Below are 18,478 nucleotides of genomic sequence, written 5' to 3'. Positions count from 1 at the left end.
ACTATCAACATCTAACAGTCAATTCTGGAGTGTGATGCTCATTTCTCTGGTGATAACTGTGGGAACCAGTGAAGTTTCAAAATCAATACATGCTTAACTGTTATTTGGTTCCTTCTATGGAGCCATTGAAACAGGGAAAATGCAAAAATCCAAGATGGCAGCGTCCTTGGAGGGGACCCTTCCTATGTATGAATAAAAGGCTTATTCTGAGTTAATTTAAAACATAAATTTAAAAAATGTGTTATCAGATGTCAACACTAATTTAGATCAATCTACTTATAAATGTAATGTTTCATTTTAACCAAGTTTGTTTTGCTAAATGCTATTAGGCTAAATATTACACACTACACCTTTAAAGCTTATTAAAAAATTCTATCATCTCTTTTGTTCACTTGTGTAGTTGGTGACTGATGTGATCAAACTTTGAGTTATTGAACATTGATATTTTTACTTGTACATGCTGTCTACCTCTATTTTTATTGTTGTACCGTGGTGACAATGCCGGTGAGAAACTCTATACTCGGCGAAATGACAATAAAGCGAATCTCTTGTATCTTGTAGCTCAGTCCTCCTGCCACAGGAGGGCGCGAGACTGCCGGCTACAGTATTACTGTGTCCGGTTTACTTCCGCTTGCTGGAAGGCTTTGTGCAGCAGATTCGACAGAAATGCTAACGAATAGAATGTTAAATTAGTCTTTAAATTAAAATTTAGGGGTTATATTCACTTTGAAAGTGGTTTGAATATATCTGCAAAGTACTGTCGTTTTCTTATGCGGACGCTGGAGCGATGAAGGGGCAAAATGCAGGTAAGAAACTCCGCTAGCTTTAACTCGAATGTGTTTTTAGGGTCTACATGTCACTTCGAGTCGCACCAAAACAAATATATGCACGTTTCTGTTCTCTAACATGCGCTGTATTCGTTATTTACATCCTACTTGCATGTGCAATGCCTAACGTGTTTACTGTGGAAGTCCCATGGAGACAGTTGCACACGTTAACCTGTAAAACAATTAATATAAACCATGAAAAGTTTGAAACGTTAGTAAACTTAAAAAATTCACAGACCTACAATGCACCTTCCTCATATCCTTATTAATTATGCTTAGAATCGAGGTTATAAGTCCATCTTCCGATAGGAAAAAAGTATATTACTGTGATAGAGATCAATAGGCTTAAGTTAACTATGAGACCCTAACATTTGTCCTGTTAATAAGTTGGTATCAAAAGAGATTCCGGGTGGGCAAGATGAAAGAGTTAAAGGGCTACTTTTGTACCAGCGTGGGACAGCTCATTGCTATCTACTCTGAAGTGGACATTGAGTGTGCCGATGGAGTACAAATGCTGATAATTAATTGTTATATAATTAGTAATGGACACTTTAAAGCAGGAGTGTACAAAGCCAAGGCCCGGGGGCCAAATCCAGCCCGTGGTACCGTTATACCTGGCCAGCAAGATCATATTTTATGATTGGCCCACTGGTATGAGGTCTGCATATTTCCTTTAATTTGAAAACGTAAATTTAACCTTTATGATTTCAAATATTCTTGTTAAGTCATAAAATTGTGAAAAGTAAAGGTTAAAACTGATAAGATAAAAAGTCAGGAATGTGTGAAAAGAATTAATGTTTGTTTTTATTTCATATTTTCAATTTTGCATGTCAGGATTACAACTTAAAGTCACTATTTCATATTTTTATTTCATATTTGACCTTTTTTAATTAATAATTTTGACTTTTTATCTTATATTTTGACCTTTAAAACTCATAATTTTGAATTTTTTCTGGCATGTTACCTTGTAGACTTCTAGTTTTGACTCCTAATCCCATTCTTGACATTTAAGACTCTCAATTAAAAAATTCTGTCTTAAATTTAATTTTAAAACTCATGATTTCGAATTCTATCCCATATTTTGACCTCCAGAACTCACAATTTCACACTTAATCTCATATTTTGACTTTTAAAACTCACAATTTTAAATTTGATCTCATACATGGACTTTTAGTAAGGTTGACTTTTTATCTCGGATTTTGAGCCTTTAAACTTTAAAACTCAAAATCATTTATCATCAGTGCTAAGTTTTCCCCCGTAATCTTATTACTGGTGAAAATGAGGTTAGCAGTTCATGGTTAAATGTGAACTGCAGTGCTCTCAGGTTTCAAAATCCAACCCCTACACAGTTTGACACCCTTGCTTTAAAGTATTGAGGTTGTACTTCATGCTTGACCGTTCATTCAAAGTCCTTTGCATCGAAGAATTTTGGAAACAATTTTCAACTAGGTACAAAAGCTGGCCTCTAGTGGCTGTGCCTACTTGTGTGTACCTAATTGAAAAGTCTTAACATAATTCTCAGATGCAAATTATTTTCAAGTAGAAAGCACACAGTGAAAGCTGGAGTGTTGAATTCTCAATGTTAAATATTTAAGAGCATATTTAACTCCCAAAGTGTATTTTTAAGTCTGTTCTGAGTTAAAAAAAATCTTAAGTCTTGGATTTATTTGACAGTGTTTATTTTTCCAACTCTATAGAGAGTCTACTGATCTGAGCTTTGCCTACTGCCATTTGAAATCTGTAGGCAGAGTTTCCCATGATGCCCTTTTGACAGATTGTTTCTTAGTGTTTTAGGTGCTTTTAAATGTGTTTAGATGTGTTTAGATTTTTTCTGTTGTACATTTATCACTGCTGGGATTCCTTTGCTTGTGTTTCTTGTGAATTTTAGTTTTGTTGACACCATAAGTGCAGTTGTTAACCGAGTTAGTCACTGGAGTTTAAGGGTCAGTTTATAATGATATTCATTTGCAGTGAGTCTGACTCTGTCTCATTCTCATTAATGGTCAAGGATGTTTTAAATTGCATTGAAAAACCTTATTACCTCCGCCAAGGAGGTTATGTGATCGGCAGGGTTTGTTAGTTTGTTAGTTATTTAGTTAGTTAGTTTGTTTGTTAGTTTGTTTGTTAGCAACATAACTCAAAAAGTTATGGACAGATTTTCATGAAATTTTCAGGAAATGTCAGAAATGGCATAAGGAAGAACTGATTAAATTTTGAGAGTGATCCAGATCCCCGTCTGGATCCAGGAATTTTTTGAAGGATTCTGTACTGTTGGGAGATAGGGCTAATGGCAGAGGTCTGCTTTTCTAGTTAGTAATGCCATAATTGCTTCAAGTCAGCACCTCCGATGAGAAACTTGATTCTGATTCTGAGAAAGATATAATACTACTGTCTTAAAAGTACTTTTTAATGTGTCAGGAAGTAACACTGTAAGTGTTTCCTGTGGACTCAGAATAAGATGAATGATGTCTCCAGTAAAAAGCAGAAGAGTAGCACATTTTTCTGGTTTACTGTCTAATTTCTTCTTCCTCACCCTCCCTCTCCCTGCCTCTCTAGCTGGTTCTGTGTTTATGTGTCGGCTCTGCAACCTCTTCTCTCCCAGTCGCGCTCAGCTGCTGGTCCATTGCTCCCAGCAGCACCCCCAGCAAGAGCCTCCTGATGACATTGTCATTGCACTGCAGCCCCTTGTAGGAGACCCTGTGGCTGCACCTACAGGTCAGATAAGGGTGCCATTTCTGGGATAGCAATCAGAATCATGATAGAAAATTCAACATCATTATTTATACATTTGATAAATGGCACTTTGACTTAGCCTAACTTTTAACCTAGACTATTAGTATGGTATTATTGTTTTGTTCTCTTACCCAATGAAATGAATTGTTCCATCTTAATAACAAGAACTGTAATATACTTTAATGCCATTCAAGGGATAGCAGTGGAGCTGTATGATACTTGTATTATAATTGCCGGGATTTAAGGGGGTTGTTAATCAAGAAAACATTGGTGTTTATTTCTCATTTATTCTATTGTCCGTGTGGCTGACAGAGAGTCCTAAACGAAAACGAGGACGACCAAAAGGCTCTAAGAACGTTTGTTCAGTTTTGAAAGAGAGCAAGGCCAACTTTGCTCATTCTCAAGAAGATTACGTCAGAAGAGAAGAAGAGGAGACGGACAAGGACGGAGAGAGACAGTGTAGCTCGAAAGATGGTATTTTTGTTATTCTTTATATGTGTCTCACACTGGAGACATAAGTTCTCTCTGAATGAGTGGCACTAAATTGGAGTTTGATTACTGTAAACTACATCAATGCCACTGTCATGGGCAGATAGCTTTAACAGCCATTGATGTTTAGAGTGAGTGAGTTTTTTTCTTTAATCAATTTTGCAATTTTTTAATTAATTCATACCATAATCTGACTCTTTTCTATTGCTCTTCTAGGTGAAAACCATGATGGGATATCAGATCTTAAATGTAGAAACTGTCATCGCTCATTCAGCAACAGACGGCAGATCCTCAAACACATCTGCCTCAGAGATGAGGAAGAGGAGGACAGAGAAGAAGATGGTAGGGGTGGAAACAAAACAGGAATGATCTTCCATGTAACTAAAACATGAATGGCTCTGTTAGTTACTCATGTTGGAAAATCTATGGAGAAAAAACACTTTTTTTTTTTTGCGAGTTTGTGATTATCAAAACCAATGTCATCATTTTCAGGGAGCCATGGTGGTCAAACGAGTGTCGAGGATTCAGAGAGTTTGGATCCAGGGGGAGTAAATCAAAACCAGAAGTCAGTAAAACCCGGGCCTAAGAGAAAAAAGGGTAAGTTTGCTATTCTTCACAATAATTACAGCCAAGATGAAGAGCCTTGTTACTGTCTTACAAAATGCAACTACTAAAATAGTGATCTTTTTCACCTATAGACTCAAGCAACATCAAGGAAGGAGGCCAAGCAGCAGGAATCAAGAAGTCTGTCATCAGCGTCGTTCTGACAGAAGATGAAACACTTCCAGGTTAGCCCAGAGAAAAATATTTGATACTGCAATCACCTTTAGTAGGGAACAGATTTATTAGTGTTTCTTTGAATTTGACAGGTGTTGCTAAAATGGTTCCAGTCGAGGAAAGCTCAGCAGAAATGAAGTCGCCGGCCACCCAAGCTCCATCTCAAGTAACCACAGGAGTGAAGAGAATAAAAGCCTTTCTGTACTTTGTTTGTTATATCAAGCCTCACCTTCTGCTGAGGTTTTGTTTGAGCAGGTTTTTAGACATCTCTAGATTTCTGCCTCCACCCCAGCATACAGAAATAATTCTACATACATTCTACGTACAATAATAATGTAGAGTTTCATTCAGCAGCAACTTCTGTAGGATTTTGCACAGAACTTTAAGGAAGCAGAATGGAAAGAAACTTCCTACACAATAATAACTAAACCTAAGGAATGTTTGTGTATTCAAAATCCTATTTAGCCTCTTCTTTCTAAAATGCATTTTATTTTACCAAAATAATACACATCTATCTAATTAAATCAACATATTTCTTATTAGTTGATAGATGTATTTTTTATATGGATGAGTATATTCTAAACAGGTTGACTTATTGATTTTTCCTCCTCCAACAGACATCTGCAGTCTTCCACATTTTTTCAAAAGATAAAGGTGAAGCTGCTTCCTGTGACGGTAACCAAATGACAGATCAGGAAACAAGGTACGATAGTAAAAGTGCCCATCTGTCCTGTAGTTGTTTAAATGTATTACACAAAAGATATCAGGATTAATAAACAAAATCTGACCATAACCACTGATGTGAATGGGAATTTCATACTGTTGTAATTGTTCTGCTACTTTCCATACCTATAATCTGATCCCTTTGTTTTTTTCTCAGTTCTGACACAACCTCCACAACAACGACAACAACAACAACCACAACAACCAGCAGAGGCTTCCAGGAATATTCTATCAAGCAAAATACTTCCAAGTAGGATGAGTTTTTTAAAATATTGATTATTTCCCTGTTGTTTTATTTAAAAAGGCCGTAGCTGTAGGTAAAGTGTACTTCTAACTCTCAAAAAGAATTTTATTTAACAATCTGACGGAAAAGACATGTTTGGCCTTGTTTTTAATCCATCTTAGTTAAAAGTTTCACAGTTTTATGATCGTTATCGATGCAGCCTTCAGCCAGTCAAAGAAGAACATCCATTTTATTTGCAACATCATTTGCAAATCTGTGCACTCTCTGTCTCCCAGTTTACACCAGAGCAAGTTGAGGATCTACTCCTGTGAGTTCTGTAATAAGATCTTCAAATTCAGACACTCACTAACGGCCCACCTCAGGACGCACACACAGGAGAAACCGTTCCAGTGTCCACACTGTGACTATGCATCCACCATTAAAGGTAGATCACAGCTGAGGGATGTTTTGTTGAAACTGCTGCTTTAAATATATAACTGAGTGCTTCAAATAATCTTCAAATGCACTTAATATTAATGCAATGATTTAATAGTAATGCTATGATAATAATGTAGAGCTGGGTACGTTTTTAACACTCCCTACACAACCAATGTAGATACACTTTAAGTGTAAACCATGGGTCATCAGCTACATTCATGCAACAATTCAGCTTTTTTCTGGCAGACACAGTGGGGGGCTGAATTTTCAAATTAATTAAAATAAGATCAAATAAATATCTTAGTATGATAAACCCACTGTTGTTTAAATATTTTAATTTTCTTCCAAAATATAATAATTTCAAGTCTTTCACAGTTCTTATCAGCCATAGCATAGCCAGCAACAAGGGCTGATTAAGGTAATGAATTGTAATTTTTAAAAAGTGCTTCACTACTAATATTAACACACAGTAAGAGTAGACAGACAGAATATGCAGTCATATAAGAAAAACAACAGGAGATAAGAGAGATAAAATATCAAAGTTATTAAAATCAGAGAGTAAAAGCTTTTCTGTGAAAGAATGTCTTTAGAAGAGAAAAACTGAGAGACTAACTCTCTCTAAACTTCAGTTACAAAGTGCTTCACAAGAAATCTGACAAAGGAAATAAAAATAGATATATTCATCATAGATGAAAAAATACAATAAAAAAAATAATGAAAATTTAAAACATCAAAACCTTAGTAAAAACCAATAGAAGTACATTTCAAAAGCAGAGAAATTGTTAAGAGAAGGCTAATCTAAAAGGTGTTTTTAGAGCTGATTTGAAAGAAGGTAGTGAATCTTTGAGTCTGAGACTTTCAGATAAATTATCCCAAAGGGTTGGAGCCCTGACAGCAAATGCCTGGTCCCCTTTAGATTTTAATCTCATTTTAGGCAGAGAAAAAAAGGTTCTTATCAGAGGATCCCAGGCATCACTTTGGTGTATAGAAAGTTAAAAGCTCTGAGAGATAGCTTGGGGCCAGACCATGTAGGGCTTTAAAAGTCAAGATTTAAATTTTAAAATCAACTCTAAAATGCAAAGGGAGCCAGTGAAGTGAGGATAAAATAGGGGTGATGTGACCATGCTTTCTTGATCGATGATTTTAGTAGCCAACGTAATAAGACAAGGGCCCCTCTTGGTTTTGTGGAGCTTCCTATTTGCAGTAAACTATCTATTTGTTATCAGTACTGGTATGTTAGAGGGGCAGGATTCTAAAGGCAGAGGAGCCAAAGGAAGGATCAGCAGAGTGTCATGCCTCAGTCTTGGAACAGCCAGCTGAGCTCTATCAGAGGGTCTTAGATAAGGGCTCACAAGGGGACAAAATCTTAGAAATATAGAGAGGAGGCAGAACATTCAAATCTAGGAAGAGGATTTTAAATTACGCCTAAAATAAACTGGCAACCAGTGGAGAAAAGCTAAAATTAGGGTGATTTGAGCACATTTTTTGGTTCCTGTTAAAAGCCAAGCTGTTGTGAATGAATTTTTGGCTGAGACAGGTGTACTAAACAATTTATTTTACTTGAAGCTCAAAACACAAGGACTGATTGAAAATTACACAAGGATTTCTGGTGGAGGGCTTTACAAAAGGACTCATAGCTGTGAGATGATTTGATTTCCTAAAGCTGCAAGACAAATGACAAGGACTTCTGTTTTTGGTCCACTTAATAGCAATACTTCGTGAGATATTCTTCATTTAATTTCTGGGTAACAATTAAATGATCTATGTCTGACTGGTCACCAGGTATGGTGGAGTGTAAAGTTGAGTATCATCGATGTAACAGTAAAAATGGATGTTATTTATATTTAAGATGTTTTGGATATATGATTCTGGGACTGTGATGTGGTCCATCATTGGGTTTGACACTAATATTCTGTGTCGTGACTGATGGTGAGAAATACATGAAAAAAAGGTCTTTAGTTTTGATTCACAGTCAGGGAAAAATTGTACTCTCAGAGAGCCTGAGGGATGATACGGAAAACCTCAGATTTGATCAAGACTGGACTTAGAATTATGAGTTTATCTTGCCAGTTTGCTGCAATGCTATATGTGTGCCTTTTTATGGATCATACTGTTAGGGTGGAGGTTTTTATTTCTACTTTGAGAGCAAACAAATGTCAAATGGCACATGTAAAAATAGCACTGATGAGAACAGCATCTGAAACAAAGGAATAAAATGTTTAAAGATGACGACCAGTTTTTCCTCACTCTTATACATTATTTAGACATGCGAAGGCAAACTCAACATCACAGTATCAAAAGAGGAGGATTTCTTTCAGCTGTACTAATCCTAGTTTACTGCAAAGCCTTTTATGATAGTGGTAGCTTGTATCCAAATTGAGGATAAGTGGTGTAAATCATAACATATAGCAGATCAGAGTAACTCGTAAAATATTGCATTAATGGAATATCTAAAATCATTATCAAACAATTTTAGAACTGTTCATCTCGTGACCTTTTTTCTTACTTTTCACTCTAAAGCCAACCTGAACGTTCACCTGAGGAAGCACACAGGAGAGAAGTTCAGCTGTCCACACTGTCCTTTCAACTGCCTCAACAAGGGACACCTTAAGGTGTTGATTTTAATTTATTTGTATTTTGACAGCATGACTTTCACTGTAAAATAATAGAATTGTTGTAGATCTGATCGTTCTAGTTAGATGTACAGTATTTTAATGTTTTGTTAAGCTTTTTTGGTTTCCTCCTCATATAGAGTAATAGTTTTTCCTGTTTTTAAACTTGCAACATAAACTTGTGTTTGTTTATCACAGGTCCACATAGAGCGAGTCCATCTGAAGGTAAAGCAGCACTGTAGCTTCTGTGAGTGTAAATACTCAGATGTGAAGAACCTGCTGAAACACATGGAGGAACACCATAATCTGAATGACCCCGCTGTCCAACAGAGCTACCAACAGCTCAGGTTTTAAACTTGTGGTCATTATTTTACCTTCTTTTATCAGATCAATCTGTCAAACCACCTAACACACATGTCCCTCTTATTTTCCCCAGATTAAAGACTCGTCAGTGCCTCCGAGAGCTCCTCTACCACTGTCCAACCTGTAACCGTCATTTTAAGAACAAACTTGAGCAAGAGCGCCACCTGTTGGTCCACGGACCTCTGCGTCCCTTTGCCTGCCTCCTCTGTGACCATGCTGCGACCAGGCTGACTGCCCTCGCAGCTCATGTCAGGAAGCATCTCTTCCTGTATGTCTGCTGTGTTTGTGATGGGAAGTTTGTGAGTTCTGTGAGGCTGAAGAACCACCTGGAAGAGACGCACCCTGAGGTGGACCTGGAGTCAACCTTTAGCGACTGCATCAACAACAGCTTCTGTCTGACGCAGCCCGGGGGAGAGATGCGGGGAGACCAGGAGAGGGAGAATACAGAGGGAGAGATGACGAAAGAGTGCATGATGGAGCAGGAAGGAGAAAATGAAACACTGAGAGAAGAGGCTGGGGAAAAAGATGTAGGAGAGGAGGTGATGCTGGAAGGAGGAGAGGAGAGGATGGAAGTTGAAGTGGGTGAAAATAAGGAACAAAAAGTGGAGGAAGAAACAGATAGACTTAAGGGGGGGAGAGAAGAAGAAGAGCAAGTTCAACAAGAAATGCTTTATCAGGTTGTTTCTATGGAAACTAAAACTTCCACTGACGGACCAGATGAAGCAACAGCAGAGGAGGAGTCAAAGGACAACATGGTGGACTCATGCACTCATGCTGCTGAACACAACACACACATGGTTTTATCAACAAAGAATATCAACATTTCTCCTTCAGAGGGCAGGACTCAAGAAGACATAAACACCCCTAGAGAGGATTCACACATATCCTCGTCGTCACTTAATTTAAGTGTACACTCGCCTTTGTCTTCAGCACCCCAAACGGAAGACATGCAAACATCAAATTCAGAAAGGGTAAATTGAAAACATTTACTTGAGAAAGACAACAGTCTCAGCTTCAGATCCACCAATTATTATCTCAATTACAGTGCCAATAAAAAGTATTCACCCCCTTGGATATTTTACCCTTTTATTATAATGTAAAATAAGTGACTGCATAAAATTCCCCCTTTCATGTCAGTATTTAGATGCACCATTGGCTGCAATCACAGCACTGAATCTGTGTGGATAGGTCTCAATCAGACTTGCTCATCCAGACACTGCAATTTTACCCAATTTTTCTTTGCAAACACCCTAAGCTCTGACAGGTTGCACATGGATCAGGAATGAAAAGCCCTTTTTCATTCCAGCCATAAATTTCTGTTGGATTGAGGTCTGGGCTTTGACTCAGCCACTCCAGAACATTCACCTTGTTGTCTTTAAACCATTTCTGTGTAGCTTTCACTGCTTTGGGTCATTGTCTTGCTGGAAAACAAGTCTTCCAAGCCATAATTCTCTTGTAGACTGAATAAGATTATCCTTTGGGATTTTTATATATTTCCCCGTTCCTTTTACCCTCTACCTTTACAAGCCTTCCAGCCTTGGCTGCCAAGAAGCATTCCAACAGCATGATGCTGCCACCACTGTGTTTTACAGCGGGGATGGCATGTATGTGGTGATGCGCAGTGTTTGGTGTCCACCAAACATAATGCCATGTCTCATGGCCTAAAAGCACCATTTTGGTCTCATCAGACCAAAGAACTTTCTTCCACTTGACCACGGAGTCTCCATATGGCTTTTTTTGCAGACTATAGTCTAGATTTAACATAATTTTTCTTCATCAGTGGCTTTCTTTTTGCCACTCTCCCATAAAGCTTTGATTGGTAAAGAACCAGGGCAACAGTTGTTGTATGCAGAGTCTCTTCCATCTCAGCTGCTGAAGCTTGTAACTCCTTCAGTGTGGTCAGAGGTGTCTTGATGGCCTCTCTCACTAGTGTCCTTCTCGCACAGTCACTCAGTTTGGGTGGACGGCCTAATCTAGGCATGTGTCATATTCCTTCCATTTCTTGAAGATGGATGTAACGGAAATCCAGGGAATGTTAAGTGCCAGGGTTTTTTTTGAATCCATCCCCTGACTTACAGTATACCTTTCAAAAACATTTCTTTGAGTTACTCTGGGTGTACTTTTGACTTCATGGTGTAATGGTAGCCAGGAATAATGACTAACCAAATTGGTTTTCTTTGATATTAAAGAGGTTGAATTTTTTTTTCTCAGAAAAGCCTAACTATATTGACCATGATTGATTAATAAAATCAACGAAAGAGTAAAACATCTAAGGGGGTGAGTATTTACAGGCACTGTAACTGTTAGCCTCTAAACCATGAGAAAATAATTCTTATCCTATTCAGTGCTAAAGCTAACATGTTAACATTAAAAATCCTTCCTCTAGTGTAACTAATAAACCCAAATAAATGTATTTTAGTGAACTTGAAAGATGAGTATAGAAACAAATCTTCACATAAGAAGCTGAATGTTTGATTTGAAAATTACCCTGAATTCTTAAAAAGTTTGAAATTACTCTTATAAAATTGGTCATAAATATCTTAAAATGTCCTTAAAATTATCTGTGACAGGTCTTAAGGTTTGTTGCTTTTCAAATCTACACTGTCTACTTAGCTTTATATGATTTTGAATTTTTGCTATGTGGTTCTGCTGTTTGTATAACAATTGACAGTATTTACCAGTGTGGTATGCACACACTCAACCAACCATGAATGGAAGAGAAAAGGGAAATTTGGAAATATTCACCATCAACATAAATTGGTTTCAATTTCTGAAAGGTATTGGTGGCAGGGGTAAAAAAAAAACACCTCAAGAGTCATTTTGCAGGTTATGCAAAAAACTCTAAAAACTGGGACAATGGGAATTAAAAGCATTGAATCCCTCATGAAATCCAAACATATCCAATGCTGTTAAAATTGTGTTTAATCTTCCTTTTCTGGATCTTTAAAAGGGTTTAAAAGTCTTATATTTGATAGTGAAATGTTATTTAAGGGACTGATGCCACACACACTTCAACTAAGAACAATTTTATCAATAGCAAAAGCTTTTAGTGCTATTCTTCAGGAGCTATAGAGAGGTATTTTACAGCAGTGTTTGTAATGTCTCAAGGAAAATGAAATTTCTAAAGTTAAGAAGTTAAATGGTGCTAACACATTAATTTTGCAATTTGCCTAATCCTAATAGTATCTTAATTTTCTAATTAAAGGAAAGTTGTTTTTATAATGATTAACATGATTTCTTAAACACATAAATGTTTCTACTTTTAACTAATCTTTTATGTCTTGCTGAGATAGTACGTATTTCTACTCCTCTAGTTTGCCTTTTGTGATCTGACTTCCTCTCCCTCACCTTATGGTTTGTAGGTGTCAGAGGTTTCCCATGAGAGTGCGTTCCTGCAGGTGCTGTCAGCCATTCAGAAGACTCCGCTCAATGTTGAATCTTTCCAACGGCTCAGGAAAATATATGGAGAACTGGAATGTCAATACTGCGGTGAGATAATCCCACATCCTATAGAGTCAGTGCATCATTGTTATTATTTACTCAGTATTACTTTATTTGCTCTTGCTTGAGCATTAATCAGTCTCTGCCATTTCTAATCACATTATTCTTCCTCACAGGTAAATTGTTCATGTATAACGTCCACTATAATGTCCATGTACGCACACATACCAAAGAGCACTCGCATTACTGCTCAAAGTGCAGCTACTCTACCATCACTAAATGTGCTTTGAAGCGGCACCAGATCCAGAAGCACAGTGGCATGCTGCTGACTTGTTCTAATCCAGACTGTAAATACACAACGCCTGACAAGTACAAACTAAAAGAGCATATGAAGACACACAAAGGAAAGGTAACCAACCACATGCACATACGTTTTTGATAATCTTCTCTTAGCTTTTACCATTTGAAGCTCTAAGAAGTTGCATTATTGACACTTGATTTTTTTATCTTCATGTCATTTTCTCATGTTTTTTGTTCTAATCTACAGAAGAAGAGCGTAAGTTGTCCTGTTTGCCAGCAGAGCTATCCAGAGCACAGACTGAAACACCACATCAAGACATCCCACCCTGGTAAAGAGCCCATATATATATATACATGCAGACATACACAAAACAATGCTTTTGCCATATTAGCATGTGTCTCGCATCTTTGTTTATGTCTATGTGTTGTACAGACTCCCTACCTGCGCAGGGTGTAGGCCTGATGGTGCAGCGTGCAGAGAAGTGTCCTTACTGTGACTCTTATTTCGTGAAGAATAGCAGTGACTTTCAGCGGCACATATGGGAACATGAAGGTGTGTTCTAACTCTTCCTTTAATAAAAACACACAGCACAAGTTTAAAACAACAACTGAGGCCCATGCACAATATTTCACATCCTGTTTAATGCAATATGAGCTTCCATCTGTCCCTCTTTCCCCTGATCACCCTCCAGAAGGATGGACTAGACTGAAAACAGTCTGCAGATGTTGTGGAAGGAAAATGACCTCTTAGTGAAGTTTATGGTAAAAAGACATGATGAAAAGGGACAAATTGATAAAAAAAAAATTCAAAAGACTAACACAAATGCAACAGTTGAAGCATACAGCATGTTTTAAGCAGAGCTATCTGTCCATGACACTCTACTTCTTCGTGAACTCTGTACCTCAAAGTCACATCTGTCCTGAAGCTGTAACAGCTGGCAGGCATGAATCCAGCTCACTGTGGCTAAAGGTCTCTGATTACAGCCAGTTTTCCAAAAGAAACCCTGCAATGTACCACCTCAGTTTGTTTAATACACATATATATGATTCACTTCAATAACTGTCTTTCCAGCTTTAGATTTTGATTCTTAACTAAAACATTTATCTTTTATAACACAGATTTTGCAGCTTTTGTATGCTGCTATTTTATCAAACTACAGTTCATGTGATTATAATTCTTAAGGTTACACCTTTAGTTTCACTTCCTAAAATCTTTGCTGACCTGCTGGTGATCTTGTATTTTTTTCTAATCCATGTCCATGTATGCAGGTGTGAAGCCTTACCTCTGCACTGTGTGTGACTATGCGAGCCGCAGCAGCAGCAACTTGAGGAAACACATGAATAAACACAACACGGAGAGAAGCCACTTATGTGACCTGTGTGGCAAAAAGTTTAAATCTAAAATCACGCTGAGAAGCCACAGACTGACCCACAGCGACGAGGGTATGTACACTCTGCTCCATCATTGATGGCACCACTGCTAAAATACTGGTTATTCAGTAATTACTGTATTTATTACTGCCAATGTTATCATTAATTTTATGCAGTGTGTTTTTCAGGAAAACAGTTTCAGTGCTCAGAGTGTGACTACACCTCAATCTCTAAACGTTACCTGCTCAGACACATGGAGCAACACTCTGAGTTTAAGGTCAGAACAGACACAACTATCAACCAAAGCATGCTAAAATGCCCTGTAACTTATAGCCATCTAAAATATAAAATACAAATGGGGAAAAATCATTACAGCCAAGCTTATCTCCTTTTAAAATTAAGTTATTGTATTGTATTTTCTGGGGATTTTTAAAGTATTCTGGGCTTATTTTGATTAAAGAATTCCCTTTTTCTTTAATTTATTGTATTTTTCCCACTGTAGAGCTAACTATTAGAGCAAAGACGGAACACCAGATCTCATTTTTTGTGTTAGTGTCACACTTTCACAAACTTTATCAAAATTTTGAATGAAGCTAACCTTGGCTCCACCAAGCAATGAACTAATTGCTCAAAATGTATTTAGTATTCCAAACCAAATTCAACCTTTCCTCATTGAAGTTTTATTTGTGTTGACTTCTGAGTGTTTCTTTTTCAAAAAAAAAAAAGAAATAGAAAAATGAAAATATATATATATTTTTAAATTTATTTATACAGCCATTTCGCTGTGTCCATTGCCACTACTCCTGTAACATGGCTCACACCCTGAAGCGCCACTACAAGCTGAAACACCCGGACCAGAAATATGAAAATGCTGGACCTGGCCTGCCTGACTCTGACACTCTGAAACAGCAAGGTCTGATCTGTGCTTTCACTCTACTTTGTTCATATTTCAGGACAAAACTAAACAGGGTGTGGTAAAAGAAAGGTAATCAAAGTACATAGTAATGGCAATATTCATCCTTTCAAATTCAAAATGGCTGTAAGCTTTGTGTCCTGGTAGAATAAGACTCCTGAGATTTGTACAGAACATAAAGAGTCTTCAAGATGACCTCACAAAGATCTTGTGTGCTCATATTTAGGTGGATTGAAATGTCCTGAATGTGAATTTGTGTATGGCACAAAATGGGAACTGAGCCGCCACCTGAAGAACAAACACAGTCTGAGTGTGCTGGAAGGCACCTGGGAGGTAAACAGTATTCACATACACAGACGAAAAAGACTGAAAAACACACTAGTATTGATTTTTCAAAATACAGGTGTCAGCTTCTGTCTGATATACCTTAACAACTTTTGAATGGCTTACTTTAAACTGTGAAGACGGCAAAGTTGAAATTCTTTGTGAAATCTTCTGAATGTGATCTGCCATTGGAGGCAGCAGCAGAGGTGTAACACAGAGGAGATGAAGTCTACATGTAATATTGCCGCAGGCAGCGTGGAATGGTGCTGTATGCAGGGTTGGAAAGCAACTAATTACATTTGCTCAAATTACTGAGTAATTGAGTACCATTTGCACCATGAGTGAAGTTATCCAAGTTCCTGCCTGTGACTTTAGGTGTTCTTAAAAGACACATAGTGCATCAGTATGCATTGCCTTGCTATAAGATTGACTATCTGCTTTATTCTTGCCAGAGGACACCCAACTTGCCAATAAGGCCAACACTGTCAAAAGTTAGAGTACTGCAGTAAGACCATGTGCCCAGTGTGCAGAGGCCACAGTCCTCGCTGCCATCCAGAGATTGGCTGGCCTTTGACATATGCCCTCCTTCACTTTCTCCCCCTGCAGTAATTCCCCTCTCTACTGTCCTATCAATAAAGGCATGAAACGGACCCAAATATCTGTAGAAGATATAAAAAGCACAAATTTTATAGAAAACAACCTGCTAGGTAAACCATGTTGGCAAACAGTATCCGTTTTGATCGTAGCATTAGTCATAGCCAGTATTTTCATCATCTCATTAATTGATCCATATCATTTGTATAAAAATATCCAGGTTGGAGAGGCAGTGGAGGCCCAGTATGTGACTGTGGATAATGAGGAGCAGCTGACAGAAATACCTGCCGATGCCCTGCAGGAAAATGGTAATAAAAACACTGACAAACATACAAAGTTATCATATTTTAATTTGTGTTAATCTGATCTTTGAAAACATTAGTAAATATATCAAATACATTTAATTATTTTGCATTTAGTTGATATCCAGCAGATCACTGAGTTCAGTTCTGAAACTCATAAAGCTGTCACGTCCATGGTTGCCATGGCTCCGGGCACTGTCACTGTGGTACAACAGGTAAACAACATCACTCTTTTACAACACAAGAAGTCATGAGAAGATCAAACAATGTAATTAAGTTAGACTGTGTCTGTAGCTGCAGGTGGCTGATGAGCAAGAAGTCAGTGACTGCAGCAACCAGCTGATGGTGGTGAACGCTGACGGGGGTCTAACTGGTGACCAGGTGATGGTGGTGAATGCAGATGGGGGTCTAACCGGAGACCAGGTGATGGTGGTGAATGCAGATGGGGGCCTTACTGGTGAGCAGGTGATGGTGGTGGAGGACGCACACAGCCTGGAGGCTCTGACAGTCCTAACTCAGGGAGAAAACACCCACCACTATATTGTCTACGTCCAGGAGCACACTGTGGAAATCAACTAGGCAGACCAGTGAGTGTCAGTTGATCAGTTTACAAAGTGAAGTAAATTAAATGCATCAGTAAAGTCAGGATTTATGTATATATATTTAACATGGTTGAACATGAACTCCAGTCTTTTCAGTTTTTGGTAATGATATAAAGCCAGGTGTGCAAAACTTGTTTGTGTTGTTATGTAAAAAATTTTGTACTTAAAAGAAAATATGAATAAAACCTTTGTCCTACAGAGTTTGATGTACAAGAGTGGCCACTGCTGAGAAAATGTTTTTAATTGTGTTCCTGCAAAAAAAATGCTTTTGTAATGGTAGATGGCATGAATTAAGTCCTGACATTTTTTTTTTTGGTTTTGGTTGTTTTAATGACTTCATGATCAGAACCAAGCAGACCTAATCACTGAGGGACCCCGCCTCCTCCTTGCTGTGTCAGAGTTACTGTCAAATGTTTACAGTCAATTATGTTTTGCTCGTATGACATCCAAGAGAGTCCAACACAGCCTGAATTCCATGGTAATATTGAAGGAATCACGAACAAAATAGTTAATTTTCTTAAGTCTGACACTCATAATGCAGAAAGCCGCATGAATTTAAATGCAGCAAATGTTTGCATGGACAAGTATAAGACAAACTGGTTGAAAACACTTTTAAAAAGAGCAAAAGTATGGATCATTAATGGAGAAACTCTCTCACAGTCTACTGATCTAAAATGAGAAACAAGTTCTTGAATACTATATTATAATACTAAATTCTAATGCTTAATATTGTAATTCTTGATTTTCATATTATACCTCATCTCATTATGCTGCTTGTTGAAATAAAGTGGCTGGCAAAAAATGTGAGTGGCTAGTAGATTTCTGAATCCACCAGCTAAAGTGGAAGGAAGGCAACAAAGGTAATTTCCGACCCTGCTCTGTAGTTAAATTATGAATGGTCTGACAAATGTGCTGAATCTCTTGATTAGGATGGGAAATGTAAAAGCATGTCTCTGGAGGTGCAATGTCTTGCTTCTAATGTGGTACTGACTTTTTCAGAGCTAGAAATTACAGTGTGTCTTATAACAAAGAAACAATTTAAGTCGTGGGATACAACTACATGGATGCTTGCATTACCGTCCATTCAGAGGGTAACTTTTTTAAGCTATAAACTGCAGACCAGTGATCCACTGGTGCCCCAGGGGTCATATTAGGCTGACAAAGTTCCTCATTCAGAAAATGTGACGAGGGAAAAAAAGATTTAACTTTTGTCTTCAGATCCCTGTAGGGATCAAATTCACCCAAAAAGATCAAGATTGCAACAGTTTTATCAGGAATTACTTAATGATTGTTTTTTTTGTTTTTTTTTTGTTTTTTTTTTTTACAGAAATCCACCTGTCAGCTGTTACAAGTAAATGTGATGCATGATAAACACATACTTATCAGTCCAGTCCTGATAAAATCTGCAGTTTTCTGTCAGGTTTTTACTGTAGGCTCTCAGAGAGT

At 37.7% G+C, this 18,478-nt stretch overlaps 1 protein-coding gene across 3 annotated transcripts; it reads left to right on the top strand.

Moving 5' to 3' along the window:
• The first annotated feature begins 630 nt into the window (after positions 1-630).
• LOC121513352 (zinc finger protein ZFAT-like) lies at positions 631-17,814 on the top strand. Of its 3 annotated transcripts, none has more exons than XM_041793048.1 (24): positions 631-806; positions 3,384-3,542; positions 3,873-4,034; positions 4,266-4,391; positions 4,542-4,646; positions 4,748-4,837; positions 4,919-4,992; positions 5,444-5,529; positions 5,707-5,799; positions 6,069-6,217; positions 8,731-8,822; positions 9,021-9,169; positions 9,259-10,156; positions 12,548-12,674; positions 12,803-13,035; positions 13,174-13,255; positions 13,360-13,479; positions 14,196-14,369; positions 14,486-14,574; positions 15,072-15,210; positions 15,437-15,543; positions 16,349-16,436; positions 16,548-16,645; positions 16,731-17,814. In XM_041793048.1, exons 1-24 carry the CDS (start codon positions 788-790, stop codon positions 17,007-17,009), a joined length of 3,738 nt encoding a protein of 1,245 aa, XP_041648982.1. In that variant the 5' UTR covers positions 631-787; the 3' UTR covers positions 17,010-17,814. The 3 variants fall into 3 exon arrangements, with proteins under 3 accessions (XP_041648982.1, XP_041648981.1, XP_041648983.1); XM_041793047.1 differs by having other exon boundaries at positions 16,725-17,814; XM_041793049.1 differs by lacking the exon at positions 3,873-4,034 and having other exon boundaries at positions 16,725-17,814.
• The last annotated feature ends 664 nt before the right edge of the window (positions 17,815-18,478 follow it).

Source organism: Cheilinus undulatus, linkage group 8 (assembly GCF_018320785.1).
Source record: "Cheilinus undulatus linkage group 8, ASM1832078v1, whole genome shotgun sequence".
NCBI lineage: Eukaryota > Metazoa > Chordata > Actinopteri > Labriformes > Labridae > Cheilinus > Cheilinus undulatus.
The sequence above is the reverse complement of the archived record's forward strand: the minus strand, read 5'-3'. Positions and strand labels throughout refer to the sequence as shown.